The 24,223-nt window shown below is 55.1% G+C and overlaps 11 protein-coding genes across 11 annotated transcripts; 4 read left to right on the plus strand and 7 right to left on the minus strand.

The window, feature by feature from the left end:
- Nucleotides 1-34: 34 nt before the first annotated feature.
- Nucleotides 35-1,960, minus strand: BO70DRAFT_361406 (FAD binding domain protein; the record flags this gene model as incomplete). Its single annotated transcript, XM_025543035.1, has 4 exons — nucleotides 35-1,075; nucleotides 1,136-1,197; nucleotides 1,249-1,669; nucleotides 1,775-1,960. The coding sequence occupies 4 exons, from the start codon at nucleotides 1,958-1,960 to the stop codon at nucleotides 152-154; spliced, it is 1,593 nt and encodes a 530-aa protein (XP_025400370.1). The 3' UTR covers nucleotides 35-151.
- A 368-nt stretch (nucleotides 1,961-2,328) lies between these two features.
- On the plus strand, nucleotides 2,329-3,882 carry BO70DRAFT_424358 (uncharacterized protein; the record flags this gene model as incomplete). Its single annotated transcript, XM_025547620.1, has 5 exons — nucleotides 2,329-2,730; nucleotides 2,794-2,845; nucleotides 2,924-3,010; nucleotides 3,057-3,260; nucleotides 3,326-3,882. The coding sequence occupies 5 exons, from the start codon at nucleotides 2,329-2,331 to the stop codon at nucleotides 3,544-3,546; spliced, it is 966 nt and encodes a 321-aa protein (XP_025400371.1). The 3' UTR covers nucleotides 3,547-3,882.
- Nucleotides 3,883-4,305: 423 nt separating this feature from the next.
- On the minus strand, nucleotides 4,306-5,061 carry BO70DRAFT_268249 (class I SAM-dependent methyltransferase; the record flags this gene model as incomplete). The annotated part of the gene is made up of 1 exon (XM_025538953.1): nucleotides 4,306-5,061. A coding segment is annotated over one exon (756 nt), but the record flags the coding sequence as incomplete, so codon positions are not given.
- A 388-nt stretch (nucleotides 5,062-5,449) lies between these two features.
- BO70DRAFT_361409 (putative chromatin remodeling complex subunit (Arp9)) lies at nucleotides 5,450-8,010 on the minus strand. Its single transcript, XM_025543036.1, has 3 exons — nucleotides 7,949-8,010; nucleotides 6,429-7,854; nucleotides 5,450-6,381 (listed from the first exon to the last, which is right to left on the minus strand). Exons 1-3 carry the CDS (start codon nucleotides 7,976-7,978, stop codon nucleotides 5,837-5,839), a joined length of 2,001 nt encoding a protein of 666 aa, XP_025400373.1. The 5' UTR covers nucleotides 7,979-8,010; the 3' UTR covers nucleotides 5,450-5,836.
- Nucleotides 8,011-8,231: 221 nt separating this feature from the next.
- Nucleotides 8,232-9,387, minus strand: nctB (negative cofactor 2 transcription regulator complex subunit NCB2). Its single transcript, XM_025543037.1, has 4 exons — nucleotides 9,280-9,387; nucleotides 9,193-9,219; nucleotides 8,804-9,063; nucleotides 8,232-8,746 (listed from the first exon to the last, which is right to left on the minus strand). The coding sequence occupies exons 1-4, from the start codon at nucleotides 9,299-9,301 to the stop codon at nucleotides 8,627-8,629; spliced, it is 429 nt and encodes a 142-aa protein (XP_025400374.1). The 5' UTR covers nucleotides 9,302-9,387; the 3' UTR covers nucleotides 8,232-8,626.
- Nucleotides 9,388-10,091: 704 nt separating this feature from the next.
- BO70DRAFT_232687 (SDR family oxidoreductase) lies at nucleotides 10,092-11,139 on the minus strand. The gene is made up of 4 exons (XM_025538798.1): nucleotides 11,023-11,139; nucleotides 10,659-10,972; nucleotides 10,219-10,589; nucleotides 10,092-10,157 (listed from the first exon to the last, which is right to left on the minus strand). Exons 1-4 carry the CDS (start codon nucleotides 11,060-11,062, stop codon nucleotides 10,121-10,123), a joined length of 762 nt encoding a protein of 253 aa, XP_025400375.1. The 5' UTR covers nucleotides 11,063-11,139; the 3' UTR covers nucleotides 10,092-10,120.
- A 697-nt stretch (nucleotides 11,140-11,836) lies between these two features.
- On the plus strand, nucleotides 11,837-13,173 carry BO70DRAFT_352140 (NAD(P)/FAD-dependent oxidoreductase; the record flags this gene model as incomplete). Its single annotated transcript, XM_025541780.1, has 2 exons — nucleotides 11,837-12,288; nucleotides 12,339-13,173. 2 exons carry the CDS (start codon nucleotides 11,837-11,839, stop codon nucleotides 13,171-13,173), a joined length of 1,287 nt encoding a protein of 428 aa, XP_025400376.1.
- A 181-nt stretch (nucleotides 13,174-13,354) lies between these two features.
- Nucleotides 13,355-14,530, plus strand: BO70DRAFT_361415 (zinc finger CCCH domain-containing RNA-binding protein). Its single transcript, XM_025543038.1, has 2 exons — nucleotides 13,355-13,878; nucleotides 13,974-14,530. The coding sequence occupies exons 1-2, from the start codon at nucleotides 13,578-13,580 to the stop codon at nucleotides 14,300-14,302; spliced, it is 630 nt and encodes a 209-aa protein (XP_025400377.1). The 5' UTR covers nucleotides 13,355-13,577; the 3' UTR covers nucleotides 14,303-14,530.
- Nucleotides 14,531-14,704: 174 nt separating this feature from the next.
- BO70DRAFT_428601 (non-structural maintenance of chromosomes element 1 family protein) lies at nucleotides 14,705-16,511 on the plus strand (the record flags this gene model as incomplete). Its single annotated transcript, XM_025547994.1, has 4 exons — nucleotides 14,705-14,960; nucleotides 15,079-15,659; nucleotides 15,791-16,067; nucleotides 16,282-16,511. Exons 1-4 carry the CDS (start codon nucleotides 14,834-14,836, stop codon nucleotides 16,509-16,511), a joined length of 1,215 nt encoding a protein of 404 aa, XP_025400378.1. The 5' UTR covers nucleotides 14,705-14,833.
- Nucleotides 16,512-16,686: 175 nt separating this feature from the next.
- On the minus strand, nucleotides 16,687-18,615 carry BO70DRAFT_386755 (ankyrin repeat domain-containing protein). Its single transcript, XM_025545845.1, has 2 exons — nucleotides 17,615-18,615; nucleotides 16,687-17,578 (listed from the first exon to the last, which is right to left on the minus strand). Exons 1-2 carry the CDS (start codon nucleotides 18,529-18,531, stop codon nucleotides 16,834-16,836), a joined length of 1,662 nt encoding a protein of 553 aa, XP_025400379.1. The 5' UTR covers nucleotides 18,532-18,615; the 3' UTR covers nucleotides 16,687-16,833.
- Nucleotides 18,616-20,678: 2,063 nt separating this feature from the next.
- Nucleotides 20,679-24,072, minus strand: BO70DRAFT_370560 (putative ubiquitin conjugating enzyme; the record flags this gene model as incomplete). Its single annotated transcript, XM_025544746.1, has 2 exons — nucleotides 20,679-23,848; nucleotides 23,904-24,072. 2 exons carry the CDS (start codon nucleotides 24,070-24,072, stop codon nucleotides 20,679-20,681), a joined length of 3,339 nt encoding a protein of 1,112 aa, XP_025400380.1.
- Nucleotides 24,073-24,223: the final 151 nt, after the last annotated feature.

Here is a 24,223-nt window from a genome sequence, read left to right on the forward strand (position 1 = left end):
AAACTCGGAGAGGGTCTATATTCTAACTATCCATCTCGGGTTCTATTATTTCACAAACTAAAATACAAATACCACCATTTCATCCCATCCCATCCATAACAGCTAACTCTTCCGAATGTCCCAGACAGAAGAGAATAGAGAAACAAACAAATTACAACGCCACCTTCCCATCCAACTTGAAATACCCCGGCTGCAGATTCTGGAACACCTGCAGGGGATCATACTTCTGGGAGACAGCCTGCAACCGGGCGTGGTTTGCCGTGCCATACGAAGGCGCGACAGACTGGTACTGGCTGGCGTAATTCATATACAGGTACTCATTGCCCAGACCGCGGGCCTTGGCAGCGGAGAGCGCCTTCTGGGTCATCCGGCCCAGGACCTCCATGACGGCGGCGTCGTCCGACTCGTCGTCCCACATGAACGCGAGGTTGATGAGGAGAAGAGGGCCGTCGGCGGCGTCGAGGCCGAGCGCGTTGCCGCCGTTCTTGGTCATGTGCTCCATGGTGTTGGTGCTGATGACTTGCCAGACCAGGGCGGGGATGAGGCCGGTGACGTTCTGGATGGGGACGAGCTCGGTCTTGAACATGTTGGTGATGTTGGTGGCCAGCTCGAGGTCGAGCTGCACGGTGCCGGTCCAGTAGCTCTCGCGGAGGCCGTTGGGGTTGTCTTCTTTGAAGAGTAGGGTGATGTTGGATAGGCTGCGGATGGCCATAGTGTCTTCAAGGGCGGTGGAGCCGTTGAAGGCGTCGAAGATGGGCGGGTTGACGACCGGTTCGGCGTACTCGAGGTCGGCGACGATGAGGTAGAGGCCCTCTGCGTAGGCGATCGAGACGATTAGCGCGGCGTTGGGGTCGGAGGGAGAGTTCTCTCCGAAGTTGATCAGTGCTTCCAGGATCGAGGCTTGGGAGTCGTCTAGCCAGACGCGAGAGCCTCCCCACATCAGTCCCTGCTCATGCGTCGTCAGGTCGAAGCGTGTGACGATGCCGAAGTTGTTGCCTCCACCGCGGAGGGCCCAGTAGAGGTCTGGGTAGGTGTCGAGGTTGACTTCGACGATGCTGCCGTCGGCGAGGACGACCTGGTGAAGAGGGTTAGTTAGGTTTGTAGCAGACGGGATGGGGGATGATGGGTCGCTTACCTCGTAGTTTGCGACGTTGTCACACGCCCAACCGTGGAATCCCGAGAAGAAGGAGATTCCTCCCGTGGGGTCGTTAGCTTGGGATATTTGCTGGTCAAGAGGATTGAACTTACCTCCTAGAGTCAGCCCTCCCACGCCAATGTCCGATACGCGGCCACCGATGACCGACAGGCCGTACGTCTCGAGCCAGTCGTAGACATTCAGCCAGCGGTTGCCGGGGCCGACCGAGGCAATGGAGGAGTTGTCGGACAGGGTGGTCGTGTTCAGCGAGACCAGGTCAATGGTGAGTCCATCCTGGATGTTGGAGGCGCCGGCAAAGGCCGCATGGCCGCCGCTCTTGACGGCAAAGGGACACTCGGTCAGCTCGGTCAGCAGCAGGCCAATGGCGACCTCGACGGTGCTGACAGGCTGGAAAACACAAGCCGGGTCGACGTCCTCCTGCTGCTGGGACCAGAAACTAGCGTCCCAGGTGGCGTAAGCCGCCTCGGAGCGCAGCAGGACCTGGTCGGGATAGAGCAGGGGCAGCGCGGAACACTATGGAAGGCGTTAATTTGGCCTGTGCATTAGCCTGCGAGCTAGACAGGGCTCGGAGCCACCGTCCGTCCTTAGCCCCGCAGGATGAGGGGGAAAATCGCTCACCAGCACCGAGCAGAGGCCCAGCGATCGCACCTGCAGCGACGACTCGGACAGCACGCTGCCGTTGAAGTAGTCGTAGGCGTTGACGCCGTACGAGGCGAGTTTGGCGACGATGTGGCTGGTGGTGTTGTCCAGGGCCGTCGCGCCGGAGAGCAGCGCGGCAACAAACAGCGCGCCAGGCAGCAACATGGTGGTCAGCCGGCAGAAGAGGAGCAGCGAGGATCAAGCAGGAAGTCTTGGGGGTTTCAGGAGAGGTGCCGTTCCTGCAGGGGAGGTTATTCCTTTATAGGCCCAACGGCTGCTCGCCTCCGGATTGGGAAGCCTGCAATCGGCTCTTCCTTAGCGGCAGTTCGGCCTGCTGGCTCGCGAATGACATCCAGCTGCAGGATCCATCCGCGAAATTGGCATATCTGACTGACAGGTTCCCGGATCACGGACGGATGTTCCCCCCCGTCCCCCCGGTCGGGCCGTGGCTGTCAAAACCATGAAAAGGGATACCTGTCGCCCACGGGCCTCACTCGAGACCTGGCAGGGCGATCACTCCCGAATCAGTCGGGATGGAGCGCAACTATGTCTCCGCTGGCCAGGTACAGGCCACCGGGTACACCATGATTGCTCTGTCCTCCGCGGTGGTCATTGCTCGGTTTAGTCTGATCCTCTGGAAGTTGCGAGCGCTGCAGATCGAGGACGGCTGCGTGCTGCTGGCCTGGGGGTGCTTCCTGGCCATGAGCATTGCGTACATCATGGTCATGCCGGTGGTGTACAAGGTCGATGCGTACGCGGACGGGGAGATCGCGCCGTGGGCGAGCATGATGTCGGACGCGCTGTTCATGATCAAGGTCTTCTTTGCCAACACGATGCTGCTGTGGGGGTCCCTGTGGTCCGTCAAGCTGTCGTTCCTGTTCCTCTATCGGCGATTGCTCCGCGACTTGCCGGGGGAGATGAAGTGGTGGTACATGGTGCTGGTCTTCTGCATTGTGGTATGTCCCTGCTTGCGGGTGGGCTGGGTTCCTCGCTGACAGTGTGTCCGGACCTTTATCGGGGCAGTCATCTCCAACTTCACCTCGTGTCAAAGCATGCATGCATGGTTCACCGTTGGTCAGTGCGCTGGCGTTGCGGAAGGATTGCAGGGAGGGAGCTGACCGGTTGTAGGAGAGTGCGACACGCATCGCGATGCGGTGGCCGAGATCGCCAGTTTGTATTATAGCTTTGCAGTGGACGTGGTCAGCGATATCATGAGTAGGTTCACCCGGGGTGGGAGAAAACATTGCTAAGTGAAGCGCAGTCATGATACTGCCGTTGCGCCTGGTCTTGTCGCTGCGGATGCCGCTGGGCCAGAAGCTCAGCGTGGCGGCGGTGTTTGCGCTGGGCAGCATCTGCGTCGTCATGGCCGTCGTGCGCGTCGTCCAGATCGGCACGCGCGCCAACAGCGACAGCACCCCGAGTAGTTCCTGGCTGGCCTTCTGGGGGATGATCGAGGCCGGCATCGGTGAGTATTGGTTATATGATCTTCTACCCCACCCCTTGAGACCGAACTAACTCGTGGTCGCTCAGCCGTCATCGTCGGATGCCTCCCAGCCTTCGCCATCGTCTACCGTCGCACGAAGAACTCCAACCGCTACGAGAGCAGCTACATGGGCATGTCCTCGTCCGTCAACGTCCCGCAGGATATCGCGCTGTCGGAGATCTCAGGCAATGGGACCCTCAAAGACGCAGAGATGAAGTTCAACATCACTCCACCGTTACCGTCACGAGTCTCGGACGAGGAAACATGAGGTCAGATACCAGGCATTGATGTTATCATGAGAAACGGGGTTATGCTGTGGACAGCCGAGGCTAGAGTAGTACATAAAAGTGGCTGTGGAGACAAACTATCTATAGGATGGTGGATAGTATGGAACAATGCATTACTGATTGGGCCCAACGCACTTCAACAGATACAGGGATTAGCAGAGCTAATATTCCCCACACACTCAGTAATCCCAGTCACTTGCAACCAATAAAGCTCATGTTGTTGAAGGGCTGATTTCCGCAAGGCTGCGACTAAGCACCCCTGCCCCAGAGCAAAGAACAATCCCCATGTCAGCCTCAGATAGATCCACCTTTACTGATATATTGACCCCCTCCTCCCTCTCTCTGTCTTACTTCTCGCTTCCATTCGCCAACATCAACGAAGTGATCTTGTACACCCTGGAGCAAGCGCGTCCCGAGATGCGCCAGACCGTGCAAACCGGCTGGGACAAGGTGGTCAAGCTGCGCACGTACCACGTCAATCTCCCGCAGACGCGCGAGAAGATCATCGAGCTGATGGTGGCGTGGAACGGGAAGAAGTGGTGCGGAAGAAGTGGTGCCCGGGGCATCAGCCCACGTGGGCGATGTTGGGGATTGAGGCGTTGCCGTTTGAGGGGAACCCATTATATAGGGTACTAGATAGCGTTCCTCCCCACGATCACCACCCTGGGAACCGCCAACATCGCCCCGCGGGCCATCTCCTCCCTGGCCTCCTCCAGCATCGCCCTGACCTTCCCCATCCCATCGCCCTTCCCCTCCCGTTCCAACTTCCCCACCACCTCCTCCACCGTCCACAGATGCAGATCGCCAAACGCCCTCCCCAACTCCCTCCCCTCACAATACCTCTCGACCCGGATCCCCGTAAACCCCACCCTCTCCAACCACCCCCTCAACCCCCCAACCTCAACGATCCAATCATGTCTTCCCTCCGCATAAAACACCCCGCGGAGGGCATCCAGCGCCGGCGTCGGCATACTCTCGTCGTCCTTTCTGACCACCATATTCACGACATCGATCTCCTCCCACTGGATATACCCGCCTGGTCGGAGGAGTGAGTGCAGACGATGTAAGACGGTGAGGGTGTCGTCGATACCGGACAGGACAAGGATGAGGAGGCGGATGTGGATGAGGTCGAAGTTGTTGGAGAGGGAGGGCGGGATGGGGGTGAAGAGGTCCCAGGGTTGCAGGGTGATGTTGCGGGGGAGGGAGGAGGGGGCCGGGGCGAGGGTGAGGGTTATGTCGAGGCCCGTGAGGGGGCTGCTTGGGTGGAGGCGGGACACGTCGAGGAGCCAGAGGGCCGTGCCGGTGGCTATGTCGGCGATGGATGGGGGTGGGGTGGAAGGGAGGTGGATCGAGGGGTGGATGGTGAAGTTGAAGACTTCGCGCCAGAGGAAGTGTTGGAGGTTGAGCCGGTTGGAGGCGAGGTGGTTGTGTTGGAGGGGGTAGGCGTGGCTCTCCCGGGAGGTGAGGTGGAAGTTGAGGAGGCTATTGGGGCTGGTTGGGGGGAGGATGGGGGGGAGAGAAGGTGGTCGCCCATCTTGGTGGTGTGGATTGGGGATTGCATTGGATTGTGAGCGAGGGAGGGATGGATAGGATAGACGTTGTGTCTGCGCTCTTTCATGTGTCATGGGATTGAGCAAGATATGTCAGAGAAGGACACACACGGCAGGTATAGTCAATGCGAAACAAGGCTCGTGGGATACTCTCAGAGGCTGGCAGGCCCATGGTTCGGCCCCTGTCAGGAACCCTAACGGTTCAGTGCCAGGCCCACGACAACGCCATGGCCGATGCCAAGGAGGATTGTATGGCAAGGTGGCTGGCCTTTCCTTGATCCGACAGGCAGAGTTGTTAATAGGTAATTTCTCGGCCCTGCAAGTGTTCGATCGATCAAGCTCGTAAAGTCTGCGTCGCAAGTGTGCAGCAACAGCAGGATCACAATTATTCTCAATAACCATCTACGAAACCCAAAGGACAAGACCAGTTAATTCGACCAGAATCCCCAAGCATCCAGAACAACCTGCTTTTTCTCGTCAGACGCCATGTAGAATACAAGATGCGGAGAGAAGTGAAGGAAAAGAAATTAACCGAGTAAATTTTGTAGCGTCAGAAAAAAAACATTCCAAACAGGATCAGAGCCAGGTCCATAAATCAAAAAAAAAGTCCGCTCTTCAGGGCAACAAACAAACACGCGCATCAAGCCCAAGCAAGCAAGCAAGCAAGCAAGCAAGCAAGCATCGAGCCGAGCCATTCATTAAAAGGCATCTAAGGCAGAGTCTACATGGTGTATTCATGGATTGCCGACGGGCCGTTCTCGTTGTACTCCACCCGACTCATGAACCCCTTGCTGAGACCCTGGTCGAGAACGAACACCACCTTCGAGGCAACCTGCGCGCCGAGGAACACCGCCTCTTCCATCCCGTGGCCCGTGCTCGGCGCCCCCGGCCCGCCCGCGCCCGCAGCCCCGGGTGCATTGGTGTTGGTCTGCTCCTTCCACTCGGAGAAGTACTCCGGGGGCCGGAGGGTCTTGACGGAGGTCGGCGTTTGCGAGTGGCCCGTGGACCGGTGCAGAGACATGGGGTCCATCGAGGGCGTGCCCGGCGCCGGGTTGTTGGCATGCGTGGCAGCGACAAGCAGGGGATTCACACCGTGACCCGCAGGGTGGTTCATCAGGCCGGCCTGGCCAGAAGGCGCTGGAGTGTTGGTGCCTCCAGTGGGAAGGGGAGTGGAGAAGTTGGAGGGGATTTCGGAGGTGAACATGGTGGCGGAGGGGGAGAGGATGTATTTCTGTGTGATGGTGCCCAACAGGGTTTGCGTGAAGCCTAGAGACCATTAGCGGGGGACCCGGAGGAAAGGAACACAGACGTACCCTTGATTTTGCTGCCATTGCCGACGATGATGAGCGAGTCCCACAGCTCACTCCGCTTGGTCGCGTCCGGCACGGCAAGGATGGTATGGTGGATCTGCGTTGCGATATCCTCGAGCAGACCGCCGGTTAACCGCTCTCCGGACTTCTGCTTGGGAGTGGCAGCCAGGAAGCGCTCGACTCCGACTTCAATCTCCCGCGTCTGACGCATGTACCGCCCGGGGCCATTGGGCACATCCGCCTCCGGCGCGATTTTCACGTACTCCTCGAACTGGAACGAAGCCTTCTCTTTCTTGGAGTTGGGAAGGCGGATTGGCTTTCCCGATTGATCGACACCGCTGCCCTTCTTGGTCGAAGCCTTCTCCGCTCTCTCCCTCTCCCGGTTGGCGAGGAACTCACTCGTGTTGCCGCTGACAATGGCGGCGACGTCGAGAACTCCCTCGTCCTCATCCCCTTCGCCGTTACCTGTCTGGGTGTCCTCCCCGGGGCCCCGCGGAGCACGGTCGTCCGACCCATTTCCATCCGTTGAGCCCGTGGATGCCGACGTCGCTGGGTTGGCGCCCTGTCGTGCGGTCGCGGCCGCGCCCGGTAGAGGTGTTCCGGGGGGCAGAAGCTCGGTGATGTTGCTCCGTTTCAACTGTTCGCACATCTCCCTCGTGAATCCCTTCGAGCCAAGGAGCTCCACGAGTCGGTCCGTCATGTAGTCTCCGCCGCAGCTTTCCAGCGAAAGGCCTCTTCCGTGCTCGTTCACAATGAAGTCAGTGACAGCCGTCACGTCAGCCTTGTCCTTGCCAACATCCACCACCGTCGCCGTCGAGGTGCCGTATCCGTAGCAAACGGCGAGAGCAGAGTCCATCAGGCAGAACGCAGGTGTCTTGAACTTCTCAAAGACAAACTGTGTGATCGTCTCCCGATCCCGCGCGGACCAGACCGGTTCGGAGATGAGCATGATCGGAGTGTGGAAGGGGGGACTCAAGGTGTTGTGGACGTGGGTGAGAAGGGCGAAGAAGCAGGGCCAGTCGACAATGCGACCATCCTGAAGCGGGTAGACAGCCCCCTCGTCGGACGTCACGTCCTCCTCGTAGAAGATCTCCGTCGTCGTGTGCTGCTGGGCTTCCCCGTTGGTTTCCTGGCCATCGGGCTTTTGCGCGTCTCCAGCTTGTTCCGAACCCTCGGGCTTCTCGGTTGTCTCCGGTTTCACGGCCTCCTGTGGTGCCGACTCCGGGTCCTTCATATCCACGTCATCCTTGGGCGCGTCGATGCCGTTGCTGACCTGGACCTCCTGTCGGCGCTCGCGAATCCGGTACGGTTCATATTCACCCTTCTTTTCGGCGGGGAACATCCGAGTGGGGAAGCGAAAGCGGGCAGGAGTGAAGGACTCTGGGAGGCCGAGTTGCGCCAGGGTCACTTGCGAGCCTGGCGCAATTATCTGGAAAGAGGGGGTCAGCGGGTGGCCAGGTCATTTTTGGGGGGGAGGAAGGGAGGGAGGGGTGGACGAAGCCATTGGAGGCGTGGGCACGTACCAAAATGTGCTCATCTTTGAAGGGCGGCATGCTGGGCAATCCGACGTGGCGAGAGCTGGAACTGTCGCAGGAGCGAGCGAGCTATCACTCCGCGGTGTTTGCAGCAGCGATCTTTGCGCGCTGGGAGGTTGGGCGGGCTGCCCGATCAGGTTAAGCGCCCCGGTCACGGTCCGTGCTTCCGGAGAGAACTAACGCCTTTGGATCTATTGGAGTCATACAAATTATACACAGTGCAAAGAATATAGACAGCATCAGATTACGACGGGCGGCTAGAGGACGGAGGAGCGAGTCCAGTCAATTGCAGGCTCAATTGTAGATACCCCTCAGTACTATACAACTTCAGCCCGTGGCCAACAGGCAAAGAGATTATTAGCGCTCGAACTCCGGTCCAAACGTATAAACCAGCGGCTTTAGCAAAAACGACGAGGATGGCGTCTCCTCAGTCCCCGAGAAATCGTATAATGACTCCAATGTAAACCAGAAGAGACCAGTCAGACTAACGGATAAAGTGAAGAGAGGGAAGAGTAAATAGAGGCCCTTTCCCGATAAACATCTTAATGGCAGACCCGCCCAAACTCCGCATGTCCGTCCTGGAACGTCGAACTCCAAACCCAGATCCTCTATGACCAGCATGAGACCAACCGCATTACTTTTCTCGTATGTATACGTCCGCCTCGTTCACTCCGGCGCCGCATGGTATTTCTCCGTCGCCGACCGGAACAGTTCCTGCTGCTGCCGGAGAAGCTCCTCCTCCGACAACCCGCTCTGCTCCATCTTGCTCTGCTTCTTTTCTCGCGACTGTGCCAAAACCGTGTCAGTTACGCGCGTCGCATGGCATGTCTCCACATCACGTACCTTCAGCTGTTCCTTGTGCTCCTCCGCGACCGCGAGAACGTCCGGGATGTAGTCGCTAAACCCGAGATCCCGCAGAGCGCGCTCCACATGTTCGCAGGCGATTGTTTTCTTGGCTTCCTTCTCGCTGATGTCGTTCGCTTCGGAGGAAATCAGGGTGATGAATTCGACGCAGCACTCCATGAGCAGGTCGCGAGCGTCCTTGGAGAAGGTCTGGCCGGATGAATTCGGTAGGATTTCGGTAATAATCTTTTGGACCGTCGCTGTGGGTCGGTTAGTTTGGGTTGGGGGGTTTTGTTTGCGCGGGCGCACGCAAAGATCAACAAATCCGCACCATCCAGCGGCGCGTCCGGATCTCGATGCGACGGGATGGAAAGCGACGTCCTACACACCTTTGGGAAGCGACAGGTCGTCGTTCGCTGCAGAAATCGCGAGTCAGTAAATCGCATCGCGCGCAGAATTAGACAGAGGGGCCTTACAGCTGAATTCACGGTCTGACATAGTGATTGTCGGTTGTGGAAGTGGTCAAGACGCGCGTCCGCAACACTTGGGAAAGCGTTCGTAGTAGAAAGTATGGCTGGTCCCGGTGCGCGGGGACTAGATGGTATAAATAGCGATTAAATCCCGGCGCGCTGAGGGACTCGACGGAACGGAAGAACCGCCCGCGGCAGAAAGCTACCGCCTTCGAGGCTTTATATTCTCGGCTCGCGACGTCTTTCTTTTCTTGTCTTTCATTCATGCAGTGCACTCGCACAACAGAGAAAGAAAAATGCTTCCGCTCTCTGTCTTGCCATTTGCTCAAACTTCAACACTCTGAGAAAACTAACTTATGGTACGTTTGTCCTTCTCCCCCTTTGATTTCCTTCCATTATCATGATGAACATCGTTGTCGCCCCTATCAGACCATTACATGGTGACGTACACTGTCCTAGCCAAACGGACCACTGAACTCCAATCCACACATTTACACTGTCATTCAGCAATTGCTTGAATCTTTGCTAACTGTTGGAAAGAATTTTAGATACACTCGCTACACAGATAGAAAATTTGGTCGGAATTTTCAAAGTGGGGCCCGATAAAACCTTGCATTTTCATTTTTGTAAGGTATGCAGTTACAAAATTTACTATTCTTTGCCTCTCCATATGATGATCCCCTTACATTCCATGCTAAAACTGAGGGTTTCGGCCCGATGGTGCTAAAATGTAATGCTTTTCATCTTTCGACTGATTATGTATACTCTATTCTGGAAAATGTTCTATGAATCCTGTCGACGGTATATACTGACTGTCTGCATCAGAACCAGCTAGCCGTAATCTACTCTACGCCTGGAAAGCCTCCAGCGCCTTGTCATTCCACCTAGTACCATTAGCATAGCCACAAATGAGAAGAAAAAAAAGCAGAAATTTTCAAGACTCACGTCACAAACTTCCCACTCAGCTTGCTAGGAGCATCCAGAACCAGCTTCGCCATAACATGGCCGGGCTGCTCGGGCTTCAGCAGTTTCCCCTCCTTGTGCACCGTAGTAAACTTGGCATGCATCTGCGGCTCCAGAGTGTTGACATGGACTTCGCGCAGCTCCCGCTGCATCTCGGTATCGACCATGCCGGGCCGGATGGAGACGGTGGTGATGTCGGGTTCCTCGTCGCCCAAGCTCAAAGCCAGATGGTTCATAGCCGCCTTGGTCGCACCGTAAAGAGCCCAGCCGCGATACGCGGTCGTCGCCGCACCGGACGACGTAAAGATGATTTTCCCCTTGGATTCGCGAAGCGCGGGAATTCCGGCTTTGATCTGTTCCCCCCCGGTGCATCAGCTTTTTGAGGTCTGAGGTCGCGCTGTGTGTGTGTCTGGATGACTTACAAAAGCAGCCAGGCTGATGAAGTTCACGTCGAACCCGAGTTTCCATTGTTCCACGTCCGCGTCAATCACCTTGCCCACTTGTCCCAGGATGCCGTGGTTGAGGACCATGCCGTCCAGACGTCCGAAGGACTTGAGGGCTAGGTCGACCGCCCGCTGAGCGAGCGAAAAGTCCGACAGGTCACCGTTTAGCACCTCCACTTGCTTGGAGTATTGCTCTTTGAGCTGTTGGAGGGGTTCGCGGCTGCGGGCGATCACGACCACGTTGTGGGCTTGGGGCGCTGTGAGGAGGTATTTCGCAATGGCGAGGCCGATGCCTGATGCTGATCAGTGGCTGCGGATTGAGTTGCGATTGGAGGGGGGTTACCTCTGGAGGCACCGGTGACGATGATAGTCTTGCTTGACATTTTGCTTGCGCGGGGTTGAAGGAGGGGCGTAACGGCGAATTGAGTTGATTTCAGACAGGTTTGGAGGGGAAATTGTTGTGGAAAAGTTGCGGGTTTGGCGGTGATGTAATGAGGGGAACGTGGGGTTCTGGCCGCCAGTTCAAATTGGGTGACCGTTTTATATCTTTGGCAACAGGTCTACACTCGATACCAATTTTCATGATGTTCAATGAGAAATTATTGAAGATAAGGATAGAACCAGAACTGATCCCTCGGAGTTGCAATACCCATAATCATCTGGTGATATATACTGAGCAGCGAGCAGGCCATGACCCCTTGCCAAACAGGCCGAATCAAGCAATGTGACTCCGTACAGCCTCTTAAGATGCCCACAGGACGGAAAAAGCATGCTCATTCGTGGAATGGACTTTTATGCCGAGACGAATCTGGACCATGGCAGATGGGCCGGTCTTGCGATGCTGACAGATCCAGGGACCAGACCTTCCAGTACTCTCTTCTTGGCTGCCAAAACAGTCGCACTCATTCACGCACGAAGATTGCATACTGAATTGACTTTGATAAGGGCAGGCGATCTCGGAGATGGAGTACCCCATCATAACGAGTCACTCGAAGGGCGCGATCCACTCCGTCCACTCCGGTTGTCGAATGGCCTGCTCCGGATTTACCCCGCCAGCTTTATCTGGAGTCTTCGACGCGCCCGCCCACTTCCATATAAGGGTTCAGAGGGTCCTCGAGGGGAGTTGACAGTAACATTTTGCCTCTATCATCGCCACAATGTCTACCGTTATCCTCGGAGGAGGTATCATCGGATCCTCCATTGCCTACTACCTCTCGGAACGCCAACCGACAGAGGAGATCCATGTCATTGAGTCCTCATCCAAGCTGTTCTGTGCCGCTTCAGGTTACGCCGCTGGCTTTCTGGCCAAAGATTGGTTTGCGCCGTCCCTTGCACCACTGGGAGAGCTCTCATTCAACCTCCACGAGTCACTGGCTGCTGAGAACGGGGGCGCGGAGAAATGGGGCTACATGAAGGGCACAGCGCTGAGCTTGGGCTCTACGAGCAACAAAGGTGGCGCACGCGGAGACGACTGGCTTCGCGCGGGCACCAGCCGGGCAGAGACGGCTGCAGGAACAAGCAAGACGGCTGCAGAGGTGCCAGATTGGTTGACACAGCAGCAAGGCGCGACGGTGGAACGGATTAGTGACAAGGACACAACGGCTCAAGTGTAGGGATACTCCGATCCCTGTCCCCCAATCAAGTACTGACCGCATTTAGGGATCCCTCGAGACTGTGCCAGTTCCTGATGGATGCTTGTCTCGCACGCGGCGTCAAGCTTCACTATCCAGCCAAGGCTTCGTCTCTTGTCAAAGACGAGGGCGGTACTATCACCGCCATCAAGATCGTGGATTCCAACACGCAGACCGAGTCTACCATTCCTTGTACGAATCTGGTCGTCTGCGCGGGACCCTGGACCCCACAAGTCTTCCAGGACCTATTCCCGACCTCGAAGGTCTCCCTCCCCATCTATGCCCTCGCCGGGTACTCTCTTGTCCTTCGATCCCCGAGACACACACTGGAGCATGAGCAGAACTCATACGGCGGTCTGTGCCATGCCCTCTTCACAACATATCCCCCATCCTGTGGCTTCAGCCCGGAACTGTTCTCGCGAGAGGGACAGGAGATCTACATTGCGGGCTTGAACAGTAGGGATATCCCGCTTCCGAAACGTGCGGAGGACTTCCATGCGGCAATGGACCAGGAGCAGATGGACAGATTAAAGGCCGTGACAGTCCGTTTGCTCGGAAAGCTTGCAGAGGGAAGCGTGGAGTCGAGTGACGACGTCCTGAACGTTGACGACCTGGAAATCACCCGCGAAGGATTGTGTTTCCGTCCGGCTTCGGAGCGTGGCACGCCTTTCGTCACAAGGATCGAGGACAGCCTACTGGGAGACGGTGTTAAGATCGGAGCAGGCGAGAAGAAGGGAGGCGTGTATGTTGCCTCGGGTCACGGTCCGTGGGGAATTTCCCTTTCTCTGGGCACCGGCAAGGTCGTTGCCGACATGGTGAGCGGTGTTCAGCCCGCGGCCGATGTCAGTGGGCTGGGCGTATAGAACGCGGATCGGAGCAACGACCCTGTAACTTGGTTTATTTCGAGCATTTTGTAGCAGAATCGATTAAGCGTTTCTAGTTAATTTCACTTTTTACAAGAAATAATCCCTATTTCCTCCAGCACAGTAGGACGGATGACTAATGAGCTGTCACATGGCGGCCTGAGGCACCAGAAGCTTCTCCGGCTTAGTCATGGCCACCGCCCGCAGATCGAGCTCTCTCCAGAATCTTCAATCAAGAGCTGGGGAGACCTCGACGATCGGAACATCTGTGCAGCGCTCCTCTATCTCCATCTCCTCACCCTTTTCTCTAACCTCTCCTCACCCATCTGCCGAACCAGTCTCACGCCTTCCATCCGCCTACCCCACCGTTCCCCAGAATCGAGCTCGGCGCAACACCAACCACCATGGCCAACTACCTCGCCTCCATTTTCGGTACCGAGCAGGACAAGGTCAACTGCTCCTTCTACTACAAGATCGGCGCGTGCCGGCACGGAGACCGCTGCTCCCGGAAGCACGTCAAGCCCTCATACTCGCAAACGGTCCTGATGCCCAACATGTATCAGAACCCGGCCTACGACCCCAAGAGCAAGATGAACCCCAGTCAGCTACAGAACCACTTTGATGCGTTCTACGAGGACGTGTGGTGCGAGATGTGCCAGTACGGCGAGCTGGAAGAGCTGGTGGTCTGCGATAACAACAATGACCGTGCGTTGCCCTCCAATCCCCCCCCCCCACATCACATCCCTTTGAATACATATACATGTACATGATAGTAGACTAACATTTAAATCTCCTCATAGATCTCATCGGAAACGTCTACGCCCGCTTCAAATACGAAGAAGACGCCCAGACGGCCTGCGACGCGCTGAATAGCCGGTGGTACGCGGCACGACCCATATACTGCGAACTATCGCCGGTGACGGATTTCCGAGAGGCCTGTTGTCGGTTAAATAGCGGCGAGGGCTGCGTGCGTGGGGGGTTCTGCAATTTCATCCACCGCAAGGACCCCGGGCCTGAGCTGGACCGGGATCTCCGCCTCAGTACGAAGAAGTGGCTGAAGGAGCGTGGTCGCGATGCCAGAAGTGTCAGCCGCAGTCCCAGCCCCGAGCCGACCCGGAAGAGGTATTAGTTGTTGTGGTGGCCGCTGGGCTGAGTACATCATCATCGTGGTTGTTGTTGTTGTTGGTTTGTTGCTGTTTTTATACTATGCGGCGTTGGGGAGAATGACATCCTTCTGTCAAGCTGTATTCCTACTTTAGTTGCGTGTTTCTTACTTATGCCATGATATCAACTGGTCGCATTTGCGATAGCCGCGAATTGGTCGGACGATAATGAGACGAATGATCATTGAGCAGACTTGCATTAAGCGGTAAATGATGCTATAGAGCCTTGTAGTGGCCGTACTCCGTCCTTCATCATACAAAGAACCTCCAGTCTTGGCGCTCCAGACCCAATAACGCGGGGCCCGTCGCGTCCATCGATCGCGTCGTCGTCGCATTTCTTTGTCCAGAACTTTCCCCGCACGAACAACTTCCCCCAGAATCAGCGCAGAACAACCACTTCGCCCCCCAAACCGATACCCAGTCACCCATAACCCAGCTCTCCCTTCATCCAGCTCTGTCAACACACAACACTCCCTCCCCCAGACACAACCGCCAAAATGCCCCGCCACGACGACGATGACTACGACGACAGCAACCGCGCATTTCTTCAAGCCTTCATGGCGCGATCCACGATGACCTTCAGCGAAGCCAAGCCGGTATTAGCAGCCATTCTCTCCGCAGAAGGTGCCTCCTCCTTCCCATACCCTCCCCCCAAACCCCCTCTCTCCCTCACAAAAAGACCAAAACTAACTCTCCCTCCCCCGCAGCCCCCAACCCACCTCCCCCACCCAAATCACCGAAGAAACCTTCCAAACCTACATCGCGGCCACCAACAGCGCCATCTCCCCCTTCGACCTCGAAGTCCGCAGCATCCAGCCGCAACCTGAACTCGAATCCCATGACGACCCGCACCCCGCAATCCCCGAACGAGTCTACGCCCTGGTCAACACAACCAGCGACGCGCTGACCCAGCTCGCGACCACCTTCTCCGCCGATGAGATCGCTTTCGTGAAGCGCGTGCTCGACGCCATGTTCGAGACGTATAATACCCGCCGCGCCGAGGTGATGGTTATAAGTAGTATGCAGGCGTTGCAGTTGGCGAAGGTTTCGGGGTCGGAGGCGGGGAGGAGGGAGTCCGGTGTGCAGGGGCAGGGAACACAAGCTGGGGGGGCGGCGCAGTCGTTGACCATGTCGCAGGCGGAGATGATGTTGAAGCAGTTGGTCGAGCAGGGGTGGTTCGAGAAGAGTCGCAAGGGGTATTTTCGGCTGAGTCCGCGAGGACTCATGGAGTTGAGGGGATGGTTGGTGGCCACGTATAATGATGACGCGGAGGGGATTCGGAAGGTCAAGTTCTGTGCCGCGTGTAAGGAGATTATTACTGTGGTGAGTTTGTTCCTTCTTTTGGCATGGATTTTTGGGTTTTCTTTTCTTTTCCTTTATTTTTTTTTTCTTTTTCTTTTCGCTTTTTTGGCTTCGGGGAATGCATTGGCTGACCATGTATGTTATGTGTATAGGGCCAACGGTGCGAAGACCGGGATTGTCCGGGCAGATTGCACGATCACTGCATCCGACGGTTCTTTCGCATGCAGAAGGCCGACACCTGCCCCGTGTGTAAGAAGCAATGGCCCGGGGATAAGTTTGTTGGCGAGCGCGCGATCACCAGCACTGCGCCGAGTGGGCAGCGGAGGAGACGCACCACGAATAATGAGCCCCAGGCGGAGGCGGGCCCGAGCACGGAGGTTCCGGCGGTTCTGGCTGTTCCTGATATCGATGAGGATGAGGATCAGGCGAGTGAGTGAGTGAGACTTAGCTGAGCTGATGGGGCATTATTGAGGTGATGGGATATGATAAGATGTGATAAGATGAGATGAGGTTGCGAGCCTGCTGAAAGGCCGTAGACTGAGCATGGCGTCTTTCAGATGCAGACAGCGTGATTCTTTGGGATTTTATTTCCCAGAGGGTGACCATTGCAGTGTCTGAGATATGAAGGCCGACAGACAGACAGACCACGGAATCCTGTCCGTGAAGAGCCTGCCGCTTCCCGCCCACTTGAGGATGGGATGGGGGTCTGAAGCGGAGGACTTACGACGAACCATTTACGAATATCTTCAGTCTACTGTCCCTGTGCGGTCGATGGACACGTCTAAGATTGTGGAAGATAGCAAGGCGTCGGATGTTATGAGACGCAGGCAGAAACGATACCAGATACCAGATACCAGCTACGAGATTCCATGAACAAAAGTTCAAATTCATCGCAAGCATTATTTCAAGAGTTAACTGTCGCTTCTTATGTGCTTTGACCCCAGCATAAATGACAGAAAGACAACTTAAATCCGAAAAAAGCAACACGAGGCAAGGAAAATCAATCCCGAATCCGAGAATTAAGATAAATGCGAGAAAATTCCGAACCCGATAAAGCAGCATAAAAAGAATGTTGCAACCAGATGTCACAACAATCCGTTGTCAGAAACATTGGCGATCTTTCGAAGCACAAGCACCAAACTAACCCAGGCAAAATAGTGGACGCCATCATTTCCTTTGCAAGAACAGGTCTTCATTAATAGATGAGGTCTTCCAAGGAAACGCGTCGCTCCGAAGCCCAGTCCCGAGCTGTCTTGCCATCGTTACCCCGGATATCCGGATCAGCCCCATACAGCAGCAGCCACTTCGCGGCGCAAGAACGAGTCCTCCGAGACTCAGGGGTATTCCAGCCTTCTGCAAGTATCATATTCAACGGGGTCATGCCGTTTGCGTCAGGCACATCGGGGTCAGCTCGGTTCTCTAGCAAGGCGCGGATGATCAACACAGAAATGTTTGTATGCTGGACAGCGCAATGCAATGGGGTCCAACAGCGGGTAGAGGGGGAGTTGGCCGCGGGGATGGGCCGCTGCCGTTGTCCCACGTTCATGTCACTGTTAGTGAGTGCCTTGACGTCTGGATCGGCGCCGGACTCGAGAATGAGATTCACGATGGCGAGGCAGCCCAGTTGAACGGCATAGTGGAGCGCAGTCAGGCCGTTGCTCGATTGAAGGATCACGCTGCCGCCGTGGTCAATGATAAATTCGATCACGGTGAGTCGCGAGTATGAGTTGTTTCTGATCGTCCCATCAAAGGCGTACATCAGCGGAGTGCGGCCACTATCGTCTCTCCTGTTAATCACGGCGCCGCCCTCGCTATCGTTATCGAGAAGATACTGGATGGTGGCCTTCTGCAAGCCCCAGGCGGCGAAATGAATGATCGGGATGCTTCTAAACTTCTCGCCCAGTCTCGCATGCTCCACCTCCGAAATGACGTATAGGAACCTGAAAATGTCGACATGACCACACATAGCAGCATACTGAACCACATCCGGCTCGGTGTCGCATTCAACGGCAAGACGCCCGTCATAGAGAATGGAATAACTGGTCATCATTTCTTTGACGAGAGTGAGGTTCTGACTGTCGATGGCACCGAAGAAGTGATAGTGGCAGATGGTGGGGTTGAACGTGAGCAGCAGTCGCACCGTGTTTTCATACCGCGTGTCACAGCACGTCAGATACAGGAGGCGCTGGAGTTCATCGTCACGGAATCTGACGCCGGCGTTGAGAAGAAAGGTCAGCGTGATCAGCAAATTGTCCTCGCCGGACTCTCTGAAGCGTTTATCGACCGACTCCGAATCGATTCCACAAATTCCAGGCTCTATGGCGCCACAGAATGCCCGCCTGAGTGTGTCTCGAGTGATGATTTTCGGCGACATCTCCCTGCCATATTCCAGAAGAATGATCAGGGCCTCGAAACACCACACACTGGCACCCATAATGACGGCATCCGCCAGTCCTTCGGTCGGTCTATTCTCAATTGGCTTTGCCATGTGGTGTTCGATGATCACCCTGAGAACTGCCACATGGCCGTGGCGCACCGCATCTTCCATCGGGGTAATCCAATGCGCCAGGGTCCGGGGCACGGGGTTGGCTCCAGCAGCCAGCAGGATCTTGGCGAGCTCGGGATGTCCGTGGATGGCGGCATAGTGGAGAGGCGTGATCCGTCGAGGCAGTTCATTACCGAATCCTAGCTCTCCGGGACCTGCGTCGAAACGAAGCAGCAGCTTGACGGCCTCCAGGTCGGGAGGGTCTTTGCTGATGGCCTTGTGCAGGGCGGAGAACCCGTACGCATCCTCTCTATCGATGCTTCTTCCGCATCGGATCAGAGACAGCATGTGCTCGTGGTCCCGGGCCTTTGCTGCGTCAAAGAACAGATCGGCGTCAGACTGCACCATTGTGACAGGCACCGGCGGAAGTGTGGTTTGTTTGCCTTTCTTTAAGGGAGGTTGGATAAGCGGGCTTTGTTGCAAGTAAATCCGGCGGCGTAATTCTTTTTTTCAAGATCTGTGCGGCGTCAGCATCTCAGCTGAAAACACACTCCGGCGTACTCAACTCACCCCTCACCACTAACCCCTCAATCGCGTTATGACGCTGTCAAGCAGGCCGGTGCCGTGATTCTTAGCTATTTAAGAGCAAAGCTGGTTTAGCAGATGCTGATACAGCTTATTATGCGTAACTGGATCAAGTAATGCGAGCTGCACGCTCCCATGCAAGCAATCACACATCCAGGCGCGAAGGAAGAGGCCAAAGAAGTGAGAGATGGAGAGACAGGAGAGAGAGGAGGAGAAGGAGAAGGAGAAGGGGGGCGAAGGCTGGCGCGCCCACTTAATGCTCCATCCAGCAGTGAAGGGACGCCGCCACGTGATACCAGAAACGGCCGCCCCCAAAATCAAATTCCCTCTGCCTTGATGAATTGATTCACTGGAAGAAATTGTAGCTACTTTATATGATGTAGGTGCGGCAGCGGTGGATATCATACAGCTGCGCCAAACATTGGACCCCTCTATTTGAATTTATACAATTGTGTTTGTTATCAAATTGGCCATGCAGCTAGTAGCTTCCATGATAGAAACCCCAGAGGGAATATCAAAAAAGCAGTTACAGTGGACATGATGTAGATGACGTGGGAGGCAGACTGGAAGATAGAGTAGGCTTCGCCATAACAGGGTATACAGTTGAATCGAGAAGGATAAGTTTTCAGTCTACCTGTCACTGTTGATATTCTACAGAATCGAAAAAAAAAAAATATGGTAGAAGCTCTAGATTACGCTGGAAGGGATATGTATGATATTACTTCGATATGACCCTGATTTGCTCGGTGGTTTGCTGAGCTGTATGTAGTAAGCGAGCAGGGCGATCCTGATAATTCACCTTGAAGGACTGCAGTGCATATAGATAGTAGGCGGAAACATAAATTCAAGAAAGTCAAGTATTCCATCCAAACATAGGAGGAATTATGCCTTTTGTTTCTTCTTTCTTCTTTTTAGTGGTATATCAAAAAAATCCACCTCATGAACCACCGTCTCCTCCAATCAAAACGCCAACAGCCGAAGCGGCGGAGAACCAGTGGAGACTGGAGCTATCAGACAATGAGATGGAGATACTCGCATTGGATTGGATTGGATTGGATTGCTTTCGTTTCGTTGAGGTTGAGGAAGGAGTGAGAAGAAGGCCAAGGTAGGTGGGAAGGCGGGGATTGAATGGGACGGTTACCTACCTTTCAGGTACTATACAGGAGTATGGGGTTGGGTTGGGTAGATACCTGGGTATTGGGTAACTAGAGGGGTGATTGATTGATGGCTCTTGGCATGTAAATGTAGTCCTTGCATGTCTCACTAGGTACTGGGGTACTTGGTATGAAAAAAGAAAAAGAAAAAAGAGGGTTTAGATTTCCGGATACTATCTAGGTAGTAGCTCTTTTAGTACATTTTCCTTCCCCTTCAATATCCTCACCTCCCCCCCCCACATCTCCTTGATATTTTTTATTTTCGGCAATAAAGCGGTGATTTGGAAAGATTGCAAAAAAAAAGGAACAAGAAAACAAGCGGATTGGGAAAAGCATTTTGATCCTTTCAACCGGTCGAATCTGCAACGCATCAGAGAGAGAGACAGAGAGACAGAGAGACAGAATTGGAGCTTTTGTGTGGTCAATGCTCTCTGAAGCATGTCAAAATCCACGTCAACGGAGAGAAAGTAGCAGTAACAAGGAAAGGAATGGAAATGAAATACAAAGTGGAATGTCCTTTTCATGCTCGAAGGTGAATGGGATCAATTCGCGAAGACTTGGAAGACGAAAAAGGGAACCGTGGCTCGTTCAGGTCCTCTGAAGCACGTAGGGGACTGAAACGAAGAACGAGAGGTTGTTTTGAATGGTCGAGGGTCAAAGATCAATTTGGGAAGTCTTAGAAGACGAAAATGAAAATCTTGCGTGGTTCATGTCCGCTGAAGCACATAGGGGAACGAAATAAAGCACTAGATCTGAGTTCGGATGGTCGAGGGCGAGGAAACCCGGATTTTCAAAGATTCAGAGAGGGTTCATGCTTTAAGATCGAAGCCGGGGAAAATCCTCGGGCACAAGCCAACCATGCCGCAGACAGGCTCGTTGGAAGTCCTCAACCGCGCCACCGAACGAGTAGTCCATGCCGTATTGAAGCCGAGCGGGCCGCGGATCGGTCGAGCAGAGCGCCATGCGCACCTGCAGAAGCACGCTCTCCATGGTTGTGGTGGGAAGCCAACCCGAGCTCGTGAGAAGTTCCATGCACATCGCGCCGCCGATGGTGACATGGCCGCCGCCGTTCTGCGTGAAGGGGAGGAACCGGGGACGGATGACGCGGACGAACGGGGGGGTGAGAGGGAAGTTGGGTGGGAAGCGGAGCTCAAGGACGACGCTTGCGAGTTTGTATTTCTTCAGGTCTTGGGCCAGAGGCAGCCCAGGGTCGAAGCTGTGGAGCTCGACGATCCACTGGTAGACGGTGTTGATGAGAGTCGTGTCGACGTACCAACCGAGTTCGTGCAGGGGGGTCCGATCTTGCACTTTCAGTGTCTCTCGAAGGTGTCGCTGCAGGGACTGGGTTGCGGTCGATGAGGCGTAACTGGGTGGCTCCAGGAGTTGCAAGCTCTCGCTGTGTAGAGTCCCCGGTCGGAAATCGGTCTTGGACAGGTCGTCGTGTGCGTAGGTTCTCTTTGACGCCTCGCAGGAACCCAAGTCTTTCATCTCCTCATCCTCCGTATCCGACTCGAGTAGTCTGAGATCTTCGGCAAGGGTTGCCACGCTATCCGTGTCTGCTACCTTGTCGTCATCTAAGACGATCACGGTTGCCCCCTTGGGTATTCCCTTTCCAGACAACTTCCGCTTCTTTTTGGCATGGCCTGAAGCGGGATTGCCTGCCTCTTTCAGTACCTGAGTAGTCTCCTGACACTTGCTGTTCCGGGTGCCCAGAGCAGATATAGGAATGTGGATCGCGTCTCGGTTCGGGCCCAGGACTGGATGTTGCGGATCCTGCGTGTATGTCTGCGTTGGCACTGTGCTGGCCTTCCACTGGTTCCTGGGACTCTCACACATGAGGAACAGGTAACGCGGCTGGATCCAATCCAATTGAGAGACAACAAAAAACGGGCTGCTGCACAAAAATGTCTTGGGTGCATTGACAACTTCGTTCAACGAAATCGCGCCGGTAATCTTTAACTGACTCTGACCCCACCCAGTTGCATTGGAGCTCACACGAGTGTAGCCATATGAAGTAAGAAAATCCGATGCCATGTAAACCCCGTTCCCATAGGAGCGACCGTGTAGCACCGTCTCGAAGTTCAAACCCTGCCTCACTATGTTATGCCAGTTGTGGAGCGGGCTTCCATGCCATGCAAACAGGGTAGGGTGCTTTTTACTGGAGGCGCACGCGATCGCTTGAACGAACCTCTTTTCCTTATCTGGGGATCCTTGTGCCAGTCTGAATTGCATGTAGCCCTGCATGCCTGTCACCTGGTGTTTGGGATCGTCATCGTGTACAATGCAGGATCGATTCGAGGCGACAATCCACCGCAAAACGTACAGCGCTGATGGGGATATTCTGTGAGTCCAGGTCGCGAGCGGCGTGTTTTGCTCCGGGCTTGCACCATTCGTGATATACTCCTTCATCGCATGCACATCAGGGAGGGTGTCGAGGAGAGTGTTGATCGCTTCCATCTTTAGCTGGAGGTTCAAATCATCAAAGTCAACGTTGTAGGGAATGAATGTGACATCTCGCCATGTATGCTTCCATGAATCGTCTCCTTGCACAAACCCCACGGGTACTGGCGCGGAAAGCGACATATACTTGCATCCATCTGTGCCTAGCACGGTGCAGTGTAGCGATGCAGATTTCTGCTCTAATGAGGCGCCCATGGTATTCTTTATAACGATCCACTGCCCCACTGCCAGCTCATGGCTGCCGTTTACCCCAAGAATCATCTGTCGGGCATCGAACGTCGCAAACTGGGCCGGACAGTTGTAATTCGAGTCAATCGCACTGGGAACCTTCAGCCCCAGTCCCACGGGAAGTTCCGTAAGATTCCTGGTCATAGCTCTTACATACGTAAAGCTGACAAGCATGTCAACTACGTATGGCTGTGAGACGATCTCCCATTCCAGCTTGGGACCCATACCGAGTTGCATGTACTGATAAAGGCACAAGGGGTTGGAGCAGACATATGGCTTGAGTGCTTCAAAACCGGCGTCTATCTTGCAATGACAGTTAAGGCAGAACTCGGTACACTTGACAAATCGACGAACGGTATACTGCATGGCGACTAGAGGGAGGGCCAGCTCGACCGTATTCTGCTGCTGGGATAGTTCATCGGCTTTGACAAAACCTGGCGTGGATTTGCTCCACTGCTCTGCACAGCGATATTTGGAATGAAGTAGCTTTTTGGGACCGAGAGGCTTTCCCTGATGGTCGTTGTAAAACAGTTCGGCTCCTGTCCATGAGAAACCATACTCGAGTCGGTCTCGGATCAGGTCCAAGAAGCGCTCTTTAAAGAGACCTTGCAACGGATCGGTGATGAAGGATGATTTCATCCGAGACTGCGTTTCGGAAGTAGATGCACCTGGGCTGAAAATCTGCTCCGACACGTTGGCATGCGAGGCATCGGGAACTGATACCATGGTGGGCTTGTACGTGCCACAGAAGCCGATGTACACCCGGACCAAGTCTGGGCTGGCGTCGGGTTGTGAGAGAATGCGGTCTAGCCCAGCATAGCCCTGTGGGTAGTGGAGCAAGAGGACTAAGAACTGCGAAGGAAGGATATCCCACATCTGCATGGCATCCTCGGAGATTCCCAGCTTCGCAACCCGGCAAGAGATCGACACTATGAGAGCGCCTGTCTGATCGCCCAGATAACCAACTTTGAAGCCTGCTTCCTTCACGGCGCGGAGATCAACTCGCAGCCGCTTCAGGTCGGTAGAGTTGAAGAGGTCTGGACCGCTGGTCTGATCCCAGTCCATGTCATCGGGCTCACCGTTGCTGTCGAAATCATCGGTCGGCAGAGAATCCGCGTCTATGTCTTGTGGCAGAACGGCTTGGTCGAGGCAGTCACGGAAGCCTTCCAGGAAGACATCCAGCGCGCAGCCCTTGAACATAACCGGGATCGACTCTAGAGCCGGGGCGATGGCCTGGGGAATGTTGTCTCCTTCCGAGAAGGCGAAATAAGTGTGATCGTCCGGGTACCCCGAGACATCTCGCAGTGAAGTCAGCGCTGCTACCCAGCACAAGCCCTCTACCATCTCACATACCTAGAATGGCAACATTAAACTCGATGGAGTGAGGTCCGAGGCTGAGCGGAAAGGTGTAGGTGAAGACGATGGTGCTGTCCTCCTCACCGAGCTCGACATGATGGATGCGTTGGAAGCTTCCCGGCGCGGAGACCAGCGAGAAGTCCTGGAGGAAGTTCTTTCGAGGCATGCTGGCCAGGGAGTTGCAACAGCCGATCGTCTGCTAGTATCGGGATGGGGGTACATGTACCAGGAAGATGGCAAGCGAGATAGATGCAGGAGCAAGGAGTGGAGGCGGTTCAAAGTTCCGTGGTGCAGAGGGCAGGCGGGGAAGTGAAGGA

This window comes from Aspergillus heteromorphus (assembly GCF_003184545.1).
Source record: "Aspergillus heteromorphus CBS 117.55 chromosome Unknown BO70scaffold_9, whole genome shotgun sequence".
Taxonomy (NCBI): domain Eukaryota; kingdom Fungi; phylum Ascomycota; class Eurotiomycetes; order Eurotiales; family Aspergillaceae; genus Aspergillus; species Aspergillus heteromorphus.